At 39.1% G+C, this 23465-nt stretch overlaps 1 protein-coding gene across 1 annotated transcript in view; it reads left to right on the forward strand.

Annotated features, from left to right (window-relative positions):
* The window catches only part of LOC307127360 (uncharacterized protein), an 866317-nt gene extending 852243 nt beyond the window's left edge, over window positions 1-14074 (forward strand). The window contains exons 3-5 of the mRNA XM_079818525.1: window positions 8532-8685; window positions 8729-9749; window positions 13789-14074. Coding sequence (XP_079674651.1) covers window positions 8820-9746 — 927 coding nt within the window. The 5' untranslated portion in view covers window positions 8532-8685; window positions 8729-8819 and the 3' untranslated portion in view covers window positions 9747-9749; window positions 13789-14074. The remainder of the gene's footprint in view (window positions 1-8531; window positions 8686-8728; window positions 9750-13788) is intronic.
* The last annotated feature ends 9391 nt before the right edge of the window (window positions 14075-23465 follow it).

The following is a 23465-nucleotide window of genomic DNA, read 5'->3' on the forward strand; positions in this document are numbered from 1 at the left end:
GTGTGTTTAACTCCCTTAAAAACTTTTCAGCACGTATATTTAGATCGTGGCATGAAAGGTTGCAGTGATGAGCATTGTAGCAGATCACGGGCATGTTGAGCACATGAATGCAGCGAGCTCGTCTTTGCAACTCGTTTTCTGCACACTAACAAATGCTTTCATCATAACTAACAGTGTAAATACAATGTAAATAAGAGATTCATTGATTATAACAGGATTTTGCCGCAAGTCCAGAACTCAGTCACTGATAAACTTGTGCTGTTTGATTGACAGCTTCAGCGATTTAAAAAAAGGAGCGTTCTTTGATCGCTTGTATTTAACAGATTACAGGGCCGGCCCAAGCCTTTATGGGGCCCTAAGCAGAATTTTATTTGGGGGCCCCTCTGTGCCACCAGTACGATTGACTATTGTCAGTTCTTGATAATTCGCACACCCATTATCAATTGTATTAGTTGTAGCTGTGTTGCTTATCTGCCTGTCATGTTTTTACCCTTATACGGTTTTTAATTGTAACAGTAGCAAACCCACAAGAGTGGTCAGATGTTAACTTGCACTTTAATATTCAAAGTTATACAGTACTACAGTTCACTGATACATGTACGATTTTTTAAAACTATTTTTAAAAGAAGTCTCTTATGCTGAATATGCTCACAATTTTCCCCCCAGGATTCTTTGATGAATTGAAAGTTCAAATGAACAACATTTATCCTGAAACAGAAAGCTTTCAATGAATCCTAAAAAAAAAACTGTTTTCAACACTAATAATAATCTTAAATGTTTGTTGATCATAAATCCTCATATGAGAATGATTTGTGAAGGATCATGTGACACTGAAGACTGGGGTAATGATGATAAATTCAGCTTTGATCACAGGAATACATTACAATTTACTATATATTCTCATACAAAACAACTGCTTTATACTGGAGTAATATTTCACAATATTACTGTCTGTTTTTACTGTATTTTTGGTCAAATAATTGCAACCTTGGTGAGAAGAGACTTCTTTTAAAAACAAGAAATGTTGATAGATTTCTTTCAAACGTTAAACAGCTTGCATTTTGGCAGAAACACGCAGGAAGACCTTAGTGCTTCTTTTTGTTGACTACAGATTCATAAAGATCCTCATTACGAATTTGGGAAGATGATTGCTGCATGTTGCGTTGCATTCCCAAATTAAAATTTTGAGCGACTCAAACATATAGTAGCCTACTTGCAGAGAAGCATTTACTGTGAACAGAAACTGAAAGCTATGCTGTATACTCCGTCCAAAACATGCAGCACGTCAGATATTCATAAAAAGTTTACCGGGCAATTGACGAGTGTTTTTCTCTTGACGAGCGTTTTCACTTTGAACCCTGGCTAACAAGCCAATGAATCGTGTCCAGCCACTGGCGCTGCGAGCTCGTGCAGTGCTGTCAGAATCAATCCGTCCATATATTAGAAAACTTTTTCAAAAAAAGTGCAGTTTATCTTGTAATTGTTTAAGGCCATTCCGCGATTTACATTTACAATAAAGTAACATGTGGCAAGTAATTTAATGTGCTCTTGGGGGCCCCCTGGTGGCCAAGGGGACCCTAAGCAGCCGCTTAGTTCGCTTGTGCCTTGGGCTGGCTCTGACAGATTATTTTCATCCTACTAATGCTGCATTCACACCAAACGTGAATTGAGCGTCAAAATCGCGTCTACCGCGTCTAGTTTCATGCGCGAACATTTTGAATGCATTCGCGAGTCCACAGCGAATTGGACGCGCGTAGAAATCGAGCGGTTGAAGCGAAATTGACGCGCGTTCAAGGCACTCCAGGAGAAATATGTCATAAAACACCACTCTGCCTCTTTTCATTTTCATAAAAAATATATATTAAGCATTAATCCACACAAATGTGGTCCAGGCAACTCCTACATTATCTTCACTACATGTATATTTAAATATCCTTAAAATATAAAGTTATGAAACTTCTCTTTGCCCTCAGTCAAAACGATTTGGCAGACAACAAATTATAGATTCATGAGAGCAAAGATCGGCCGTTAGATCTACACAAGATGCACCACTACAGGACATCAGAGCCAGCGGCAAACGGCAGAAGGACTAGCCGAGGAAAGGCTGCCCATATCGTAAAAGTCAGTTTGCAAAGCCTGCGCTGAAATTGCGAATGATTTACCAAAGAATCCAAAGTGAAATGTACCAAATACAAATAAATAATGCTCAACTGAGACATTCACATTGTTGAAAACAAATAACCACATTCCTATAGCATTAGGATCCTTTGGAAAGTAATGTTACTCTCCTCTCCTCGTCATCTCACTAACACGCCAGTGGGCGGGGCCAAAGTTGCAATGATGAAGTAGGTGTTGATTTTCTTCTGCAGAGGCGGTCTTTCATCTGTCTATGTCATTGATAGGCACATTCCACATTGAGTTGTTCTCTGGGCTTGGTTACAATAAAAGCTGTTTTTGGACTAACAAGGACGTTTTCAAGGAAATTTAAAGGGAAACTTCAAGGAATTTCAAGGAAAAAGCTCAAGGAAAATTTGATTTCTCAATTCAAAACCCCTTTAAATCAGCCACCATAAACAAACTATAGGCAATACTACAATATTCTTCTAGCACTCTCTGGAATACTTGCATTCTGCAGTCAAATATGTTTTGTATAATGATGCTAAATGGTATAATTGACCATTGTTCGGGGTAGCATATTCTCTACATATTTGTGTTACTTTTAATGGCTTTCATCAGTCGGTGGTCTCTTTCTTCTCACATCACAAAAAAGTAGTTATATAACAAGATAATATGTTAGCAGGTTGCTGCCGCAAAATAAATCATTGCTTTGAATTGGCACATAGTGACAGCCTTTTACAGCAGAAATTCTAAACACAGCAACTGGGTGTCATGGTTATTTGTTCCATCGTTTTCATTCTTAAAATGTCCCAAACTATTAGATAAAGGGATCCTCCATCCTACTGACGGCTTTCTCAGGGGAGCAAATCCCACTAGATGGAATTGATTAATATTTCACATTTCAAAATCACCAAAAGTACATCTTAATCCCAGAGTGTGGCAGCCCTTACCTCTCGAGAGGATCCTGCTTTCCATTTCATAGCCAGCCTTTAAGTGAGCTTATACTGGTTTAGCTACTGCTGGGGAATTTCTGAGAGGTCACCAAAACACACCCATAGCCAGACCGGAGTGCTGAAACACAAATGCGGCTTTGTTATTTTAAAACCATTGTGCTATATGATAAATCTGGCCAGACATTTATGCACAGATATGTATGATTATGCCACCATATTTGTAAGATATGCTGCCTGCAAAGGATACACTGCACAAGACCCTGCTTGAGACTTGACCTTGGCTGTATTTTCCTCTAGAATTGTATGCTTTTTTTTACATGTTGAACCAAGATAGTTACGCTGCAAAATTCAGCAGCCGATAAATAAGTGTTTCCTTCCGTTTTCTGCAAGCTACATTATAGATTTTATTGGACATATTTTTGCACCCCATTTTCAACTAATGAATACTATTAAACCAACTGAAATTGCTCAGCCTTAAATTAAAAGAAACATGTAATGGATTCCTTTCAGAAAAGTGTCAATCCCTTATTTACTTTCTCCTGCTTCAGAATTTGGAACAGGGTCATTAGCGGGAAAATGGTTTCTGCATCGCAGATTAATATCTGAGAGCAAAATCTGGCTAAGAAAATATGGTAATGCATCCAGCTGCACATGATATGTTTCTTCAGATCAAGTTGTGGGAAGGTAATCTTTTCTTTAATCCATCCATCCATCCATCTTCTTCCGCTTATCCGGGGCCGGGTCGCGGGGGCAGCAGTCTAAGCAGAGATGCCCAGACTTCCCTCTCCCTAGACACTTCCTCTAGCTCTTCCGGGGGGACACCGAGGCGTTCCAAGGCCAGCCGGGAGACATAGTCCCTCCAGCGTGTCCTCGGTCTTCCCCGGGGCCTCCTCCCGGTTGGACATGCCCGAAACACCTTCCCGGGAAGGCGTTCAGGAGGCATCCGGAACAGATGCCCGAGCCACCTCAGCTGTCCCCTCTCGATGTGGAGGAGCAGCGGCTCTACTCCGAGTTCCTCCCGAGTGACTGAGCTTCTCACCCTATCTCTAAGGGAGCGCCCAGCCACCCTGCGGAGAAAGCTCATTTCGGCCGCCTGTATCCGGGATCTTGTCCTTTAGGTCATGACCCAAAGCTCATGACCATAGGTGAGAGTAGGAACGTAGATTGACCGGTAAATCGAGAGCTTCGCCTTACGGCTTAGCTCTTTCTTCACCACGACAGACCGGTACATCGACCGGTTGACTTTTCTTTAATGTAATGGAAAATTATAATCACCACCTACATAGTGTGGATTTAAGGGATATATATTTTATAGTTATTATACTGGGATTCATTCAATATTTAAAGACACCATGAAATCAAAAATGACAAATCTTATTTTTTTTATGGAATATTGCAATATTTATAATAGGCTATTTACTATAAATGATTTATCAATGCACATCCTTATTTATTTATTTTTTTTTAAATGCCCTCATCTTTAATCAAAATAACTTCCCCTTCCTCTTGCAATAATATCTCATCTCTCCTCTGATGACACACTCACTGGCACGAGAGCGGGGCAACCTGTCACTCACATGAGATCCACCAATAGCAAAACACATCGATTTGATGAATTCCCAATGAACAAAAATCATGTATCGGTTTTCATTTTTTTCTTGTTCAAGAAGCCGGTTTACATGGATATACATCACAATAGGGAAGAAAAAATGGTTGCAATTTTCGTTTCAAGGCAACTTTAATTTAAATTATAATTTTTTGTTAAATTGTTTAAACTGAATTATGTAATATTAAATTAATTGTAGGGTACAACAGGTCTAAAGGCTTCACGGGGTAAAAGGCTCCTTTGATTTGATTTTTTCTCTAAACCACTAGATGGCACAAAAACGTTCCGCAGCACTTTCAAAAACATCAAGCACGTGGAAATTTGGCTGATCCTTGATCTAATATTCTTATCCTTGGTTTTTATTTTTTTATTTTGTAGATTTAAGTAGCAACTTAGAAAAACCTAAAATTATTGAATATATTTTGAAACAAAGGTCTTCTTAATGATTTTCAGTTTTATTCAAGTTAATTTTTTTTGTTAATTTTTTTGTAATAACGGAGGAATATGTAAAAGTATTGTATTTGAGATAAAAGGCACATCTGCTGTTGGGGTGAAAGGCACAATAATTAACATGATAATAAACAGACTTTTCCATTTGTTGACATGACATAGTTTACGGTGGCCCAGTAGTGCACAACACAACGAAATTTAAAAAGCATACATAAGTTCACAACACAACGAAATAAAGCCACAACACAATGAAAAAGCCACAACACAACGAAATCAAGCCACAACACAACGAAAAATCCACAACATAACGAAATCAAGCCACAACACAACGAAAAATCCACAACACAACAAAAATAAAGCCACAACACAACGAAATCAAGCCACAACACAACGGAAATGCTCCCGACCACTAGGGGACTCTCGGAGTGCAGTAAAGTTAGTTTTCCTTGCATTGTTCTATACACGGGTTTCCTGTTTACAAACATTACAGGGTGCGTGCGCATCCTGGAGGCAGAAAGACAGATCGCTGGTCCGCTACTGCAACAACATTGAAGCTTTCCTTATTGTTTGTATATAACTGCTGACTCAATAAAACGTGATTTTAGTTGGATCTGTTTGTCTGTCTTTAATTTTGCAGTGTTGCTGTGATACATGTATGAATGATCATGTTAGGTAATATTTTTTTGGCAAACGCATGCTTCCCCCTAGGTATGTTAAACATCAGGCACCCAGCACTGGCTCTGTTGGTACAATTAAACACGCAGCAACTCCTTGGCATTTTGACTTACAGACACGCCGCTACTAACCTACAACACGAGAGGTTTCTTCTTTCTGCCTCTCGGGTGCGTGCGCAAGCAGTGATGACGTCGCCGAGAAATCCATGTATAGATTCGCCAATCTTACAAATATTTAAACACTATGATCAGTTTTAAGTAGGGGTGCACGATATATCGATTTAATATCGTTATCGCGATATCACGTTGCCCGATATTATATCGTAAGTCTCGCGATAATTATGCGATATTTCGTTTATGACAAATTGAGACGCGTTTCACTGTATATACATTCTTAATCGGATCTATTTTTTTTTAAAACCGGGTCCCTCCTACTCGCTCCAAAGCTAACCGTCACTCTCTCACTTCTCTCTCGCTCTACACACACACACACACACACACACACACACACACTTGTCGGGCCGGCTCGACGCACACACAGCGCACAACAAAACGAAGAGAAAGAAAAGAAAGGACCTAAAGAGAGAGCGAAGGGAGCAAGTGGAGCAAAAGAAAGAACACAAAAGTAAGAAAATGAGTGTTGCTCAGGGAGAAGATGAAATAGTTAAGAACCACCACAAGCCTATTTTTATTTCTCTCCGTTTTAAATATTTCTCTCAGTTTATTTCGGCTCTCTTTGAGTGTGCCTTTCAGTCTACGCGCTGATATGAGCAGATATCCGATCACTATGCACAAGTTAGGGGTGTTTAGCCACGCTTGCAATGCTGGTGTCAGAGAGTTATACTCTCGGAACACTATAGTTATTCACAATCACGAGTTCATTATTTGAATGCGTTTTAAAGCATTACGTTACCGGTTCGCGTGCTCATGCACTGTTTTAACATGCGCTGAGCTCGCGCACTAAAAGCCTGTCAAACGCGTGATTACTGGACTAAGTAGTCTTACTGCGCTAATACTGTCAAATACACACATGGTTAACATAAACACAGTCAGTTATGTCTAAAGTGAAAGTAAAATCGCGTGTGTCTGTGTATTAGATGTGTAGAGGTCTTACATTGACAGAAGCGCAGCCTTTAGTGAACATGCTGCCGCTAGTCCTTAAAGGGACAGTTGACCTAAAACAATGTCATTATTTACTCATCTAATGTTGTTCAAACCTGTATTAATTTATTCTGTTGAACACAGACAGTGGAATACCAGACAGTTGATGGTAGCCATAGCCATTGACATCCATATTATTATTTCCTACAATGGGGACCAGCAACTGTTGATTTCCAACATTCTTTAAAATATATTTTATGTCCAACAGAAGAAAGAACTTTATTCAGGTTTAAAACAACTTGAGCGCCAGTAATTTATTGACAGAAGTTTCATTTTTGAGTGAACTCTCTCTTTAATTTTACATTTATTCATACACTTTCATGCTGCTCTGAGCTGCCACTGTAAATCTTTATATTTATTTATTTTATATTATACTATACACTAGGAATGTGTACAAGGTTTTTTTAAAGTATAGTTTTAGGTAAGGTTTTTCCAAGTCTTTTAAGTAAAATTCAAAAAGATTATTGCAATAAAAACAAAAAATTATAGCCTAATAAAAATAATAATAACTCTTTCTGTTCCTGTCGGCTAAGAATAGAATAGAAAAAAACTGATGTGACAAGCCATCAGAACCGATCCAAAAACGTGGTTAAAAAAAGAGGTATGTATTGAACCGTGGACTAACTGTACAACCAGATATGATTATTATTTATTTATTATTTTGTACCAGTCCAATATGACTGTCAGTTGAAAACCTTTAAACCTTGTGTTGTAAGAATTTGTTTTATTTGTTATGAATCTATTTTGATGCGTTTTCTGTTACTTTTGTAATTTTACATAGGCTTAAAAATATCGAAATTAATATCGATATCGCAATATTCATTATCGATATCGCAATATCACATTTTTGTGAATATCGTGCACCCCTAGTTTTAAGTGTGCAGTTGTATATCGACATGAAATATCAATTCAAAATCACCTACGTGCATAATAGCTGCATATTTATACTCGAGAACGCTTTGACCCGCTGCCACGGCGCTAAGGGAGCGTCTGCCAATTCCACCAAGTTGAAACATATAATTTGTATGAATTAAATTAACTTTTTTAAATTTTCAAATTTCAATGTTGTGCATTATTAAGTCAGTTTTACCAATACAATCAAGCTGTGGAATTTTAACATGTCTGTTTTTAAATGTTAAAAGCAAATTTAATTCTTACAAATTATACGTTTTAACCAATTGGTGTAATTGGCAGACGTTCCCTTAGCGCCGTGGTATCGGGTCAAAGCATTCTCGAGCATAAATATGCAGCTATAATGCATGTAGGTGATTTTAAATTAATATTTCATATCGATAAACAATGGTTAGCCTACATACTGTTTGTGAGTATCTACAACTAATTGTGGTATTGATTTCTTTGTAAGATTGCCGACTCTATAGAACAGTGGCAACTTTACAGCGCTCCGAGTGCCCCCGAGTGGTTGGGAGCATTTCCGTTTTATTGTGGTTTGATTTTGTTGTGTTGTGGCTTTTTCATTGTGTTGTGGCTTGTTTTCGTTGTGTTGTGAACTTATGTTTGCTTTTTATATTTCGTTGTGTTGTGCACTACTGGGCCACCGTACATGGTTAGATTCAGATGGTAAATATATATTACTATTACTATATATTACTATATATACTATTATTTACAGCGTGTGAACATATCTCCGATACGATTCTCTATAAAAAACAATCGGATTGCTTTGATATCGCTACTTATATCCGAACTTCCGCTACTAGCCGTAGCCCGCTAGCCTTGCACGCGTGGTAACTTGTTTACACCGGTAGCCCGCTAGCCTTGCACGCGTGGTAACTTGTTTAACGTTACACCCGGTAAACACTGATAGCTACAATTCGCCATCGTAGCACTTCTGCTACAATGGCGAATAACTCGGATGTGTGTCTAATGTTACCTTTGAGTGCAGGTGAGGACACGTTCGAGCTGCATTCGGTGCAGTTGGAGTTGGAGTCGTTGGCGAGTCAGATTCGCGGCCTTCTAGACAGACAAGCTGTGCTGAGAGAGCGGCGAACGGCGCTTGAAACATCATCAAAGTCAGTGGATACTAACATTTTGACTCCGACCTCGTCTACTCCGCGTGTTTCTCTGCACAGGACCCAAGCACCCAGGACGCGATCATCATCCCTGGTTTCGTTCACTCCGGCACCGACACAGCGCCATGGACCCTGGGTGTTTCCACAGCGGAAGACGCGAGCCAGGACCAGAGCGAGGACCTCTCCGCCCCTCCCGGTCTTCGAGATCTCCACCCGGAACCGCTTCTCCCCTCTTCGCGAGACGGAACGCGACGCTGTGGTCATCGGTACTTCCATCGTCCGGCATGTCCACGCTACCTCAGGTAAAGGCAAGGTTATCACTCACTGCTTTCCTGGTGCTCGAGTTCTCGATGTCGCTGCGCAGGTTCCCGAGATCCTGAACGGTGACGAGCGCATCGGAGCTGTCGTGCTGCACGCGGGGACGAACGACACCAGGCTGCGACAGACGGAGGTTCTGAAGAGGGACTACAGGAGCCTGATCGAGACGGTGCGCAGAACATCGCCTGAAGCAGCGATCATCGTGTCCGGACCGCTTCCCACGTACCGACTAGGACATGAAAAGTTCAGTAGATTATTTGCTCTAAATGAATGGTTAATGTCATGGTGTAATGAACAGAAGCTGCTCTTTGTAAATAATTGGAATCTGTTTTGGGAGCGACCTAGGCTCTTCCGTCCTGATGGCCTTCACCCCAGCAGAATCGGAGCGGCTCTTCTGTCGGACAACATCTCCAGAGCGCTGCACACCATCATATGACTAGTAAGTCAAAGTCCAAATAACAGTATTTGCTGTCCTAACTTAATTGACATAAGTACCAATGTAGAACATTATATAGAAACTGTGTCTGAACATAACTGTGTAGAACATTATATAGAAACTGTGTCTATTCCTCGTTTAGTGAGGTCAAACATTACATCTACTGTAAGATCTAGGAAAAATCTAATTGTGATTAAACCAGAAAATCTCAATATTAGTGAACAAAACCAATTTTGTACTAACTTAATTGACATAAGTACCAATGTAGAACATTATATAGAAACTGTGTCTATTCCTCGTTTAGTGAGGTCAAACATTAAATCTACTGTAGGATCTAGGAAAAATCTAATTGTGATTAAACCAGAAAATCTCAATATTAGTGAACAAAAACAATTTCTAAAACTAGGTCTTCTAAACATTAGATCGCTCACACCTAAGGCGGTTATTGTAAATGAAATGGTCACAGATAATAGTTTCGATGTACTTTGCCTTACTGAAACCTGGCTTAAGCCAAATGATTATTTCGGTCTAAATGAGTCTACTCCGCCAGGATACTGTTATAAGCATGAGCCCCGTCTGATTGTTCGTGGCGGCGGTGTTGCAACAATATATAGAGATATTCTTAATGTTACCCAGAAAACAGGTCACAGGTTTAATTCATTTGAAGTACTAGTGCTAAATGTCACGCTATTAGATGTAAGAAAGAAATCTGTATTATCTCTAGCCTTAGCTACTGTATATAGACCTCCAGGGCCCTATGCTGCTTTCCTAAAAGAGTTTGCAGACTTTCTCTCAGATCTATTGGTCAACGTCGATAAAGCATTAATTGTTGGAGATTTTAACATACACGTAGATAACACAAATGACGCGTTAGGGGCTGCGTTTACAGATCTATTAAATTCCTTTGGGGTCAAGCAAAACGTCACTGGTCCCACTCATCGTCTTAATCACACACTAGATTTAATTATATCACATGGAACCAACCCAACCGATATAGATATTATACCGCAAAGTGATGATGTCACTGACCATTACATGGTAACTTGCATACTGCGTACTGCTGAAATCTGTCATGTTGCGCCACGTTATCGACCAGGCAGAACAATCCTTCCAACCACTATAGATAGATTCTCAAATACCTTACCTGATCTGGCTCAGCTGCTCAGTGAACCCAAACAAACAGATGAACTAGAGGAAATGACTAGCAGTATGAGCACCATTTTCTCTAGTACATTAGAAATTGTAGCACCAATTAGATTAAAAAAGGTTAGAGAGAAAACAAAAGCACCATGGTACAACAGTGCTACACATGTTATCAAGAGAGAAACTCGTAACTTAGAGCGTAAATGGAAACATACTAATTTAGAGGTCTTTAGAATCGCATGGAAAGAAAGTATGTCACGTTATAAAAAGGCCCTAAAAGCAGCCAGGGCTGAGCATCTCCGCAAACTAATAGAAAATAACCAAAATAACCCAAGGTTTTTATTTAACACTGTGGCTGGACTAACAAATAAACAAGCATCGCCTGAACAAAATATTCCGTTACAGTTTAGTAGTAATGATTTTATGAACTTCTTCGCTGACAAAATAGAAAGCATCAGAAACAAAATTGTAAATGTACAATCATTAATGATGTCTTATGATTCAACCGCAATTATCGCCCCTCAAGAACTACTACACCGCTTTACAACCATAGGACAGGAAGAGCTAAATAAACTTATCATTGCATCTAAACCAACAACATGTTTATTAGATCCAATACCCACTAAACTACTGAAAGAGTTGTTACCTGTAGTGGAAGAGCCTCTTCTCAATATTATTAAAGGTGAACTATGTAGGATTTTTGCAGTAAAATATCCAGAAACCACTAGGCCAGTGTTATATATTTTGTTCAGTTGAGTACTTAGAATATCCCAACTGTTCTAAACTATTTGTAAATCGTGAGAAAATTGCTATTTTAACCAAGGAACCGGGACGTGTGAGGGAGTCGCCTGTCGATTGCGTCATATCTGCGTCACCCTCGGTCTCCGGTTTTATTCAGTGAAACACTTTACTCTCACTGCAGTGTGAACAAGTGTCATAGCAGCCGCCGAGCGAACGTCATAAATTCCTTTTCAACACACTCAGATATATCTAATACGATAAACAGAGTTGCGTTACCTCAGACTCATGACTGGAAAAGAGGAAGTAGCGCCGGCAACCGTGTCATAATAAAAGTCCCGCCAGCGACTATGCCATAATAACAGTCCCGCTCTTCAATCACTCCTGCGGCCTTGCTCAGCTCCACAACACTCGCTCCTGCTCTGCTTCAGACTACAGTAATGTCAATAATCGCATCCATGAACATGATTTCTGCCCGAGTCCTATCCTGACTGTTTTCCACCGGCTGTGAGGTGAAGACCACATGTCCCGAGATTCTGAGCTCAAACGTGCCGTCATCAAACTACGCCTTTGTTTTGAACAGGCGACCTCTAGTGGACGGAAAAGTTACATAGTGTAGCTTTAACTCGTCTTTATCTTTAGGTCATGTTCCAAGAATATTCAAGTTGGCAGTCATAAAACCTCTCATTAAGAAGCCACAATTAGATCATAATAACCTAGCAAATTACAGACCAATATCAAATCTTCCATTCATGTCTAAAATACTAGAAAAAGTTGTGTCCGCTCAATTGTGCTCTTTCTTGCAAGAAAATGATATCTATGAAAAATTTCAATCAGGATTCAGGCAGCATCATAGCACAGAAACTGCACTCGTTAAAATCACAAATGATTTACTTCTAGCTTCTGACCAAGGCTGTATCTCAATACTAGTTCTACTTGATCTTAGTGCTGCGTTCGATACTATAGATCATAAAATACTATTAGATCGACTTCAAAATTACACTGGTGTTCAGGGACAGGCATTAAACTGGTTTAGATCGTATTTATCAGACCGCTACCATTTTGTCTGTCTAAATGGGGAAAAATCAAAGATAACATCAGTAGACTATGGGGTGCCGCAAGGATCCGTGCTAGGCCCTCTGCTATTCTCAATATATATGCTGCCACTTGGTAATATTATAAGAAAACATGGAATTAATTTCCACTGTTATGCTGATGACACTCAATTATATATTTCATCACGACCAGATGAAAACGCTAAATTATCTAAACTGACAGCGTGTGTTGATGATATTAAACACTGGATGACGTGTAATTTTCTGCTATTAAATTCAGATAAAACGGAGGTGTTACTTATTGGTCCAAAAAATTGCCCACTAAACCTCTCACAATACAACTTTAACTTGGAAGGATGTCCTGTCGCTTTATCCACTACAGTAAGAGACCTGGGTGTTATATTAGACCGCAACTTATCTTTCGAAAGTCATATTTCATATGTTACAAAAACGGCATTTTTCCACCTTAGAAACATTGCCAAGCTACGTAACATGCTATCTATTTCTGATGCAGAAAAGTTAGTTCATGCATTCATGACCTCGAGACTAGATTACTGTAATGCTTTATTAGCTGGTTGTCCTGCATCGTCGATAAACAAACTGCAGTTAGTCCAAAACGCAGCTGCTAGGGTGCTTACTAGGTCAAGAAAATATGATCATATAACACCAATTTTATCATCCCTACACTGGTTACCTATTAAGTTCCGTATCAATTACAAAGTATTGCTACTGACCTATAAAGCCCTAAATGGGTTAGCTCCAGTGTATTTAACTGATCTTTTATCGCCCTACAATCCATCGCGCTCTTTAAGATCACTAAACTCGAGGCTTCTGGTCATTCCTAGGATATCTAAGTCCACTAAAGGAGGGAGGGCTTTTTCACATTTAGCTCCTAAACTCTGGAATAGTCTTCCGGATATTGTTCGAGGTTCAGACACGCTGTCCCAGTTTAAAACTAGATTAAAGACGCATCTCTTTAGCCAAGCATTCACATTATAATTAAGTTTTATACTACAGTTAAATCGCACCAACAGCATTAATATTCTGAACAGCAGCTATGCTAATTATTTCCCATCTGCTTTTCTGTTGTTATCTCGGGACACTAGTCCCGAGGTAACTAGTTCGTCAGCTCCAGTTTGTATCCAGCCTCTGATGGAGACTTCAGATGCCCCTGTGATGAGACGACTCGACGCCTGTGAAGAGACGACTCAACGCCAGCGTTGTTATGGCCTAAAATAATACATGATTGATTAACTTATCCTAACATTTTTTCTTTAACATTCTCTTTTCTAACATTTTTCAATGTACATTTATGAAATGCACTTTCTGTGAAGCTGCTTTGAAACAATGTGTATTGTGAAAAGCGCTATACAAATAAATTTGAATTGAATTGAATTGAATATTAAGTTTGGTGTCCACCTTAGAGATAATCATCACCATATTTATAATGAAACCATCATATTAAAAAAAAAAATGTTTTATATATATATATTATATTTATATATATATATATTTACTGTACAAAAATATTTTTTTTTATTTATCAAAATAAAAAGAAAACTGTGCAAACTTTGCTAAAGTGATTATTAGGCCTACTAACTGTCACGTCAAACATAAAGGAAAACTGGTGCGAGGACTCAAGTGCAGTGAAAAGAGGATTTATTAACAAAAACAAACATAAATACAAAACAAAAACCCACGAGGGGGCAAAACACATAATAAAACATAAAATAACACAAAAACATACCAAGAGAAATCACGGGGGAAACGGGAGACGTAGACATAACAAGGATCTGACAAAGACTGACAAACACAAGGGGTATATAAAGGGGAGAATTCAAGCAAGGCAGAGGGGGCACAGGTGGGGCAAATTAAACCAATAATCAGATAACAAGGGGGAGGGATCAAACAATGACAGAGGCACATGGCCACACTAACAAAACCCACATGTGCACACAAGACAGGACAGGCATGTGACACTAACTTAGACATTAGGTGTGTTCGACATCGGCTGCGGCTGGATGCAACTGATCGGCGAGAGTAGCCGCGTGCAGGCGGGGAGGAGCTGCAAACACAGACGTGAAGTCGGACACTTTCTGCTTCCCGCGGTGACGCTCGCGCTGTGTTTGCACACTTTATCAGCTGAAGTGAAATAAATGCAATATTTGGCAATACACAGATGTTTCAGAGACATTATTGTCATGTAATACTTTATGCACTGCTTAATACAGCGTGTGTTTTTACAAGAATAAAGTTCAACATATAAGCCTACACTATCAATGAAGTGGGGTCTATGTTTTTAATCAGTTATATTTTGATAAACATGACAATATAACATCGCGACTACATGAAAGGAGGTTTTACTGTTATAAAAAAACAGATTTGTGCGCATTAGTGGAGCTGAAGGTTTTAGAATAAACACGAAACACACGTGATCGCTGTCATGCGGTGAATCTGGCCAATCGTGGAACGGCTGTGTCGTCATCAGAGCCCGTGCAGCCTCATGCAGTCGCTCTCGAGAAACTGCACCGGCTGTAATCGCCGGCTGCTCTCGAATCGCTCTCGCGGCACTTTGTTGACATACGTCACTGTCACGTGGCGTCGGCGCTGCCTCAAGTCGGACAAAATTTCTAACCGGCATGCACTGCTTCAAGTCAGCCGCCGATCGGTCTGCGCATCGCTGGGTGAAGTCGAACAAGCCTATTATTAAAGCTGTAGTCCATAAATTTTACCTCTTTGTCGCCATCTCTGTTTGAACCCTGAAATTGCAGTTATTTGCGGAGTTATCTTCTTGGTTGTGCATCGGCACAGCTCCTCAGCGCGGAAGAATCTAATGTTTTGAGGTGTATGTGTTGCTTGTCTAACAACACGGCCGTTGTCAACGATGATTGTCGTTTTGAACTTTCTGGATTACAAGCCTCCCTCAAAATGATGTTTAATTAAAGGCCACAAACGATCCGCCACCTGCAGCAGCCACACACTCGCGATATAGCCTACTAGCCCAGACTCCTTTATGTATACAGATGTGACGTTATGACACAAAGACGAACGGCGGAAGCTTGTATTTCCCGCGGAAATGCATCGATTTACGGCAAAAGAGTAACCCCTGATCTGATGCATTGACGAACGTGGAAGCGCAGACGATAGAGCAAAACATAACACTGGTCATGAATTAGAAATCTAAAATGAAGATTTTTAAACAGAACTGCTGGAGGATTTCGATATAAGAGAAGAGGGGCTTGAGTTGCCCAGCCCTATTAGTTTGAACTGCGAGAGGCGTCAAAGCTTGCAATATTCCTACATCCTGCGTCATACATCGCGTCAGAGGTTATTCTTTTGCCGTAAGTCGACTTGGGTAGGCCATCTGCCGGAAGCTATATTTTAGTTTTGAACGTTTTAAATATGGATATTTTTCTTACACAAACGCATCGCTTCACTTCATTTACATTTACATTTATGCATTTGGCAGACACTTTTACCCAAAGCGACTTACAGTGCCTTTATTACAGGGACAATCCCCCTGGAGCAACAGTAAAGTGCCTTGCTCAATGACACACTGGTGGTGACCACTGGGATCGAACCAGCAACATTCTGCGTATCAGTTCCATGGTTTAACCCACTGCACCACCATCTCACCTTTATTAACCCACCGGAGCCGTGTGGAACACTTTTATGATGGACAGATGCACTTTTATGGACTTCAAAACAAATCAGCCATTCACTGCCATTATAAAGCTTGGAAGAGCCAGGACATTTTTAAATATAACTCAAATTGTATTTGTCTGAAAGAAGAATGTCATATACACCTATGGCTTGAGGGTGAGTAAATCATGGGCTAATTTTCATTTTTTGGGTGAACTATCCCTTTAAGGTGCCTTTAGCCCCATTGTGTGTATTAATGGTAACACTTTACAATAAGGTTGTATTAGTTAACATTAGTTAATGTAACAACATTTGACAACACCTCTGTTCAGCATTAGTTAATCTTTGGATTTTGTTAAAAATCCAGCTGTTCATGGTTTGTTCATGTTAGTTCACAGTGCATTAACTAATGTTAACAAGATTTTAATAATGCATTAGTAAATGTTGAAATTAACATTAACAAAGATAAATAAATGGTTTATAAGTGCAGTTCATTATTAGTTCATGTTAACTTATGTAGAAACTAATGGACCTTATTGTAAAGTGTAACCGTATTAATAATAATTTGGCCATGGTCAACTTCAATAAACTGATTGTTGTTATTTATAAAGAATGTTTGTGTAAAAGGTCTGGGCTGATGGATATACATTATTACATATACTCTTTGATTAAATGTTTTTTATTTAGGTTAAACGTAATTGAATATCTGGATTGGTTTAGGTTAAACCCCACTAAATACCTCTGTCTCATAAAGCAACCACACTAATCTAAACGGAGACTAATCTAATCGATTTGTGAACGGCCGAATGGTCACGAATGTTTCCGAACATCCGCACGAGCAACCTGTAAACCAGGCAGGGAGGGAGACAGCGTGATTGAGGGGACGGCAGCAGGCAGACCAGCAGTGTCTCCGACCGCTCTGGAGCAGCAGAAGTCCGTGAGACACAAACTCTGGATTCACAACAATAGAAGCTTTTCCACTCCACCGTAGTTATAGCAACCAGTCTCAATAACGGGATTATAACGGCCGCGTGGCACATTAGTAGAGGACGAGTCGTTACTCTGTGGAATCAAAGAATTTTCCAGTCGATTTTAAAAGTGGATTTGTACGTGGCCAACTGAACCGGGTGAAACGAGCGGTTGCCGTGCACGGAAAGAAATGCAAACCGCGGCGGAACGGAGAGACGGTGAGTTCAACGCTTTTCCTTCTTCATTCGGTCTTGTCCATGACACTTGTTTTGCATAAAGCTGCACTTTTAAGGTGATTATTATTTGCATTAATGAGAAGCTTCTCAGCCACGAGGTTTGGAGTGATCGCGAAATTCTAGTAATTCTCAGAGAGAAACTAACGGGTGAGTTGACGTCGGCTAAGCTAGTGCACTAGCTAACCGAACGATTTAAAAACTTGCATATCTTTAATTTACGGTGGTTTGCCTAAAAGACAAGTGCAAACGAGTTGCTCTCTTAGTACAGCAAGTTATAAGCAAAGACTGACCATATTTTGTCGCTGTAACTCTCATTTTAGTGCCTCGTGGTCTCAATTTCTTGTCAAGAAGCGTTTGATGAGGAGCAAGTGCAGGGCGCAATGTAGTTCTGTCATGTAAACGAACTAGATAATGATGAAGTTGAACTCTTGACCACAGGTAATCTATAATGCACAGCGCATATTCTCTGGTAAAATACATAAACATACAGAACAAGTGTCGCGGGACAATCTTCTACCTCTAAAGCTGCTGCCTGTCCGCGAGCTCACTTGTCCAAAGATGCTTTATCTTATGTCAAATGTGCTTCATATTAGTGTTGTGCAATAGCGTCAATGTTTTGTTTACTCAGGCATACATTTGTTCTGGTTCAGTCGGGTGTGATTATGAAAAAGGCGTAAAGAAATTAATTCCAAACACGTACATGGATAAGATTTAGTAAAAATTTTTTTTAAAGATGACAACGTCGGTGGAAGAGCCGTGCATATTTTGAAACGCACACACCCACATAGATATTCACATATTGGTCTTTGTTTTTCTTTTTATGTTTTATTTTTTTTTTACCCAAAACGTAGCTTTTAAAGTCGACGTCTGCTGAGTTTAGTATTTCTAATGACATTGTAATCAAACATCGCTAGAACACATAATGAGCTTTATTTAGGCTATATATAATATTTTTAAACGTTTTCAAATCGTAATATTTTACAGTGCCGTTCAAACCAACACTTATATCCACACCGCTCTGTTAGAAAGTATTATTTGACCTGTTTGTGGCGATATTTTTGGTGGGGATTTAAAGAAATGTCAGTGATATTTAGGCTACATGAGGAGAAAAGCTCACGCGCGTTAAAACGCTAGTTCAGGCAAAAATTTGTTTTACTCATGTTGTTTGTACCTGTACGACGACTGTATTTTTTCAATTCAAGTTAAAGGGACATTCACAGTTACTATTCTCTTTCACTGCACACTTTTCATGTGTCAGTCAAGACATTGTGCCTTACAGCTCCTGTTGTGGATGAAAGGAAGTCATGCAGGTTTACAACAACATGAGGGTGAATAAATGATGATAGACTTTTAATTTTTGAGTGGACTGTCCCTTTAACATCGCTCATGCAGTGGGGCACCAGCAGAACAATGCCACTCTTGTTATGCTATAGACCTTATGCATTATTTGTTACGCTGGTTTGCTCTTTCTCAGGTCCTTCTGCACAGCGATTCTGTCCGGCAGGAGTTATTTTAAGACTGGAGCCTATATTATACATGACCATACGTGAACACTGCTAGCGAGGGTCTCAACCATCCAGAGTTTTTACTCATTAAAAACAAAGAAAAGAGCATATAATAGGAATTGTAAGAGTGCACATGAAGCATGTCAGCAACATCGAATGATCTGGAAAAGCTAAAGATCAAGTTTTGAGTAATTTGACCAGGAACAAGATAATTTTCTGTCTGTTTGGTCCATGTAATTAGTTTAATATTCTGTGAGTTCTGGTTTTGTTCATAAAGACAGAACGACTCCTGAGGCCAAAGGCTGGCTGGAGAATATTTGTGGTCTATATTTTGACTGGCAATAGGATGAACTGATAATATCACAAGTGTGACTGGATCACAGGCATATATTTGTTGATTTGCTGAATCATTGGATGAATTTCAGATACAGCCGTGACCTGATAAAATTGTGCCTGAAAAGGATTTTCTGGATTCTGGATAATGTATGTGTCATGTCATTAATGAATGGGCATGAAACCACAGGAGATGCCATCCAAGCAAGATATACATTTGTTTAGTGGAGTATTTCTAGCGGTTTTGTTTGTGTGAGTATAATTTGGTATCTTCCACCCTCTTACCTACTTCATTCTGGCAGAGGGATCTAATTGGCATGTTAGAAATGCCCAGCCCTCTGTTGCCACATGCCGAAAAGCCACTTGGTGCAAACTTCCCCCTTGCTGACGCTGTCTTATGATTTCCATGTGCGCTGAATTTGGGTAATTTCAGGGCCTGGGCTCTAATGAGAGATTTTATTTCTGTAGTGCATCGGTTGTGGTGTTGGGGATCAACATTTATAGGACTCCTATCTGGGAACTGAAAGTCTCTTGGACTTCTCAGTGGCACATTGGGCTCTGGCATGGGAACACGCAGTTTTTATTTATTTAAACAATTCAGCCTAGTCAACACTTTTTTTTTTTTTTAGGAGTCAGTATGTGGCATAGTCAGTGTGGTCCAAAATCTTTCAGTGTTTTAGACGTTTTAGAAGATCTGTTGTTTGCTATAGTGCCGTTCACAAGGTCATGAGCACCTGAAAAAAAGACAAAGCTTTGATTAGATTTAGGGGCCGTTTACACAGCACCGTTTTTAACTAAAAACAGAAAACTTTTTATGTGCTTTGGCTGTTCATTTACATGACAATGGTGGGTTCTTTATGAAGTGACATCGCCAACTACTGGCCTGACATGAATAATACAGCGTTTTTATTAGTTTACGCAACGTTGTCGGCTGTACGCAAAAAACGTGAAGGAAAAACTTTTCCAGTTTTAGTACATGGTTGTCTTATAAATGTATTTATATTGTACTTAATTGGCTTGCCCTTGTTACACAGAATTTTTTTTTTTTTTTTTTTTTTTAATACTCTAAAGCAGGAATTTAAAAATTTTGTTGCCACAGATGTCCAAATATGTTGATTTTTTCTTTTGCACAACCCCCGGTCACACTGCACTTTTCGTTCCATTGACTTCAATTTAAAGCATGCGAATGCGTCAGACCTAATATGAAAAGTTCCAAAGCTCAAGCTTGGTGAACTCTGAGCTGCGAATTCGCATCACATGACGATCTGTGACCAGTAGAAGATTGTTATATCATGACGCGACCTCTTGGCTGAATTAAAAGAATTATATTTTTGCAGTAAAGTCAAGTAGATTGTATATGTTTTACATTTTCAGTGTAGTACTACTTGTTTTATGTTGAATTCATGTTTATAAAAAAGACGCTTCAGAGAGTCATATCACAACCGTTGCAGTGTGCAAAGAAATTTTGCATGCTCAAAGTCTAGTGTGACCGCGGCTTATGACAACTGTATTGTAATGTGTAAGACCTATTTATACTTTAAAGTGACTATCCAAAGTATACTTACTTGATGGCCTTGTAGCTCAGCCTTTGTGTATAGGTTCAGTTTCTCACTTTAATGTTGGAACCCTACGAATGCCAATTGGAAGTCACCCATTGTGTTTGCTGTACCCATGTTGCTGTCATTGAAATTGCAAGGTTTTCATATTTCTCAAATTCTCAGGCTCTTCTGTGTTTATAGAACTGAGAAGTAGTTAAGTGTCTGGAAGCCAATTCTGCAGTAATTTGGCTGTTGATTGAAAACAGGTTCTCCATTAGTGGGCCTGCTGGTGGCATTATAAACCATTTACACCACAGTTTTATGGGACATCTCCATTTAACGAAAATTGCAAACAGACTTTGGCAAAGAAATGGCCCAGACCCTTTATAAGAACAGTGGCTAAGGCTATTTTGAAGTGCCCCCCATGTTTTCAGTTTTACATTATTTGCTTAAGTTACAGCTTTGATGGTTTGTGCTGAGAGGTAATTGGATAGGCTCTGCACTGATTTATTTTGGACAGTATCTTAGCAAAGAAAGAGGCCTTACTGTGCAAGCTTTACTTTTGAAAACCAGCTCTGATATCTTTTCCAGCTTGTTTACTAGTGAAAGCCTATTCTTTTGATACTTGTTAATATTGTTATTATAATATGTATATTTGACTATAATTCAGTGTTTGACACCGTAAAACTAAAATATGACCCCTTTAATAGCTCATGCTATGGCTTAGCGGCATGGGAGTATAGGAATATTAATCGGTAGAGATTCTGCAAAGGTTGTTTATGGTTGCCAGGTTCATATAAAGGTCGTAACTTGGACATTAATAAATAATTGATTGATTTTTACTGTATCACTGTTGTTTAACTGTTTTTAAGCAGTTGTTTTTTGCACTAATGTGTATATAAATGTGTACGTGTTTTCAGGCCTTGCCAGTCTAAATATTTAAGCACAAAAAGATGTGAAAGAGAACTCTATTCAGTATTCGTGGAAGAAAATGGATGCGCATCAGTATAGTTTTCACGTGCCTGGAGGGCAAAACAAGGCTATCCTCCATTGCCTGCCAGTAATTTTTACCAAGTTTGTAGTCAGTATTAATGCAGTAAGACAGTGATATTAAAAGACCAAATTCAATATACACCTTATTGATGATGCATACTTTGTATAGAAAAGCAGATGAACACAGAATAGTGCAACACAAGGTTTCTAATTAAGCGTTTTTTTTCCATCGAAACCCATTAAAAAGAAAACGTGTTGCGTTCATATGCTGGGCTCATCTGCTCGCCTGTATAGTATGCATCATAAAAAAAGGTGTAATCTGAACTTGATCTTTTAATATCACTGTTTTACTACATTACGGCACTTTAAGGTTGGGTTGCACAAATAAGGATTCTTTAGCCTGGCGTCGGTTCACCCTCTGCCTGTGCTGCTTGATCAGCTCTATAATTCCAACGGTTTTACTGCATAATTAATCTGTTTAAAATTAAGTAGTGCAACAACTCAATTTCAAATAAAACCCATATCAACAAATCCTAGATTATCGTTTCACTTTGCTTAATTGAATCCTTATTGGTGCAAGTGCAACCGACCCTAAAGAGTTTTTCACGTAAAATGTTTTAGAATGTCCCACTGTTTTTAGTGATTGAAATACTGCAGCAGGTGCTGTATGTGGATCATAAGTGCCCAAAATGTGCATCTTGTTCACATATTTTTGTTTCAAGATGGACATTTTACAGGCTTGTGCTGCAGTTCAATGGAGTTCTATGGCGGTTTTGCCCTCCAGGGCTCTGTGACAGTCATGTGACTGAAAACTATTAATTGGATCTGTGCATTTGGGTCTTAAGTGACAGCAGCCTAATATTTCTGTATGTTTTTAATCAAACAAAAAGACAAAGAAAAGGAATAACTTGACTGAATAACTTTTGTATCTTAAATAAGGATTAATCTATTAAATATTAATGCATGTTTAATTTAAACAGTGAAGACTATGCAGTTATTTTACATTTGATTACTTCAATGATTACAAATTCTCTATGCCTTCTTAAAAACTACTGTTAGACCTACCTGAAAAGCACTGTTTGTTTAGTCTGTATCTTTGTTCTATTATATTTATTTGTGCTATTGCTTGCAGTTTGATTATCTGTTATTATTTTACAACCCTCTACACACGCACACCTTGGCAATAGAATCGCCATTGTCCAAACTTGCACCATTGTACCATTATATATATATATATGCATATTTGTAATTTAACTGAACTATGGACTGGTGGTGGTGCTTAAAAGGATAATTCACCCAAAAAGAAAAATTAGCCCATGATTTACTCACCCTCAAGTCATCCTAGGTGTATATGACATTCTTCTTTCAGACAAATACAATTGGGGTTATATTAAAAATGTCCTGGCTCTTCCAAGCTTTATAATGGCGTTGACTCGATGGGTTTTTGAAGTCCATAAAAGTGCATCTATCCATCATATAACTGCTCCACATGGCTCCAGGGCGAAGTGAAGCGAAGTGGCGCGTTTGTGTAAGAAAAATATCCATATTTTAAACTTTATAGACTAAA

The sequence above is a fragment of the Gobio gobio genome, assembly GCF_949357685.1.
Source record: "Gobio gobio genome assembly, chromosome: 6".
Lineage (NCBI taxonomy): Eukaryota > Metazoa > Chordata > Actinopteri > Cypriniformes > Gobionidae > Gobio > Gobio gobio.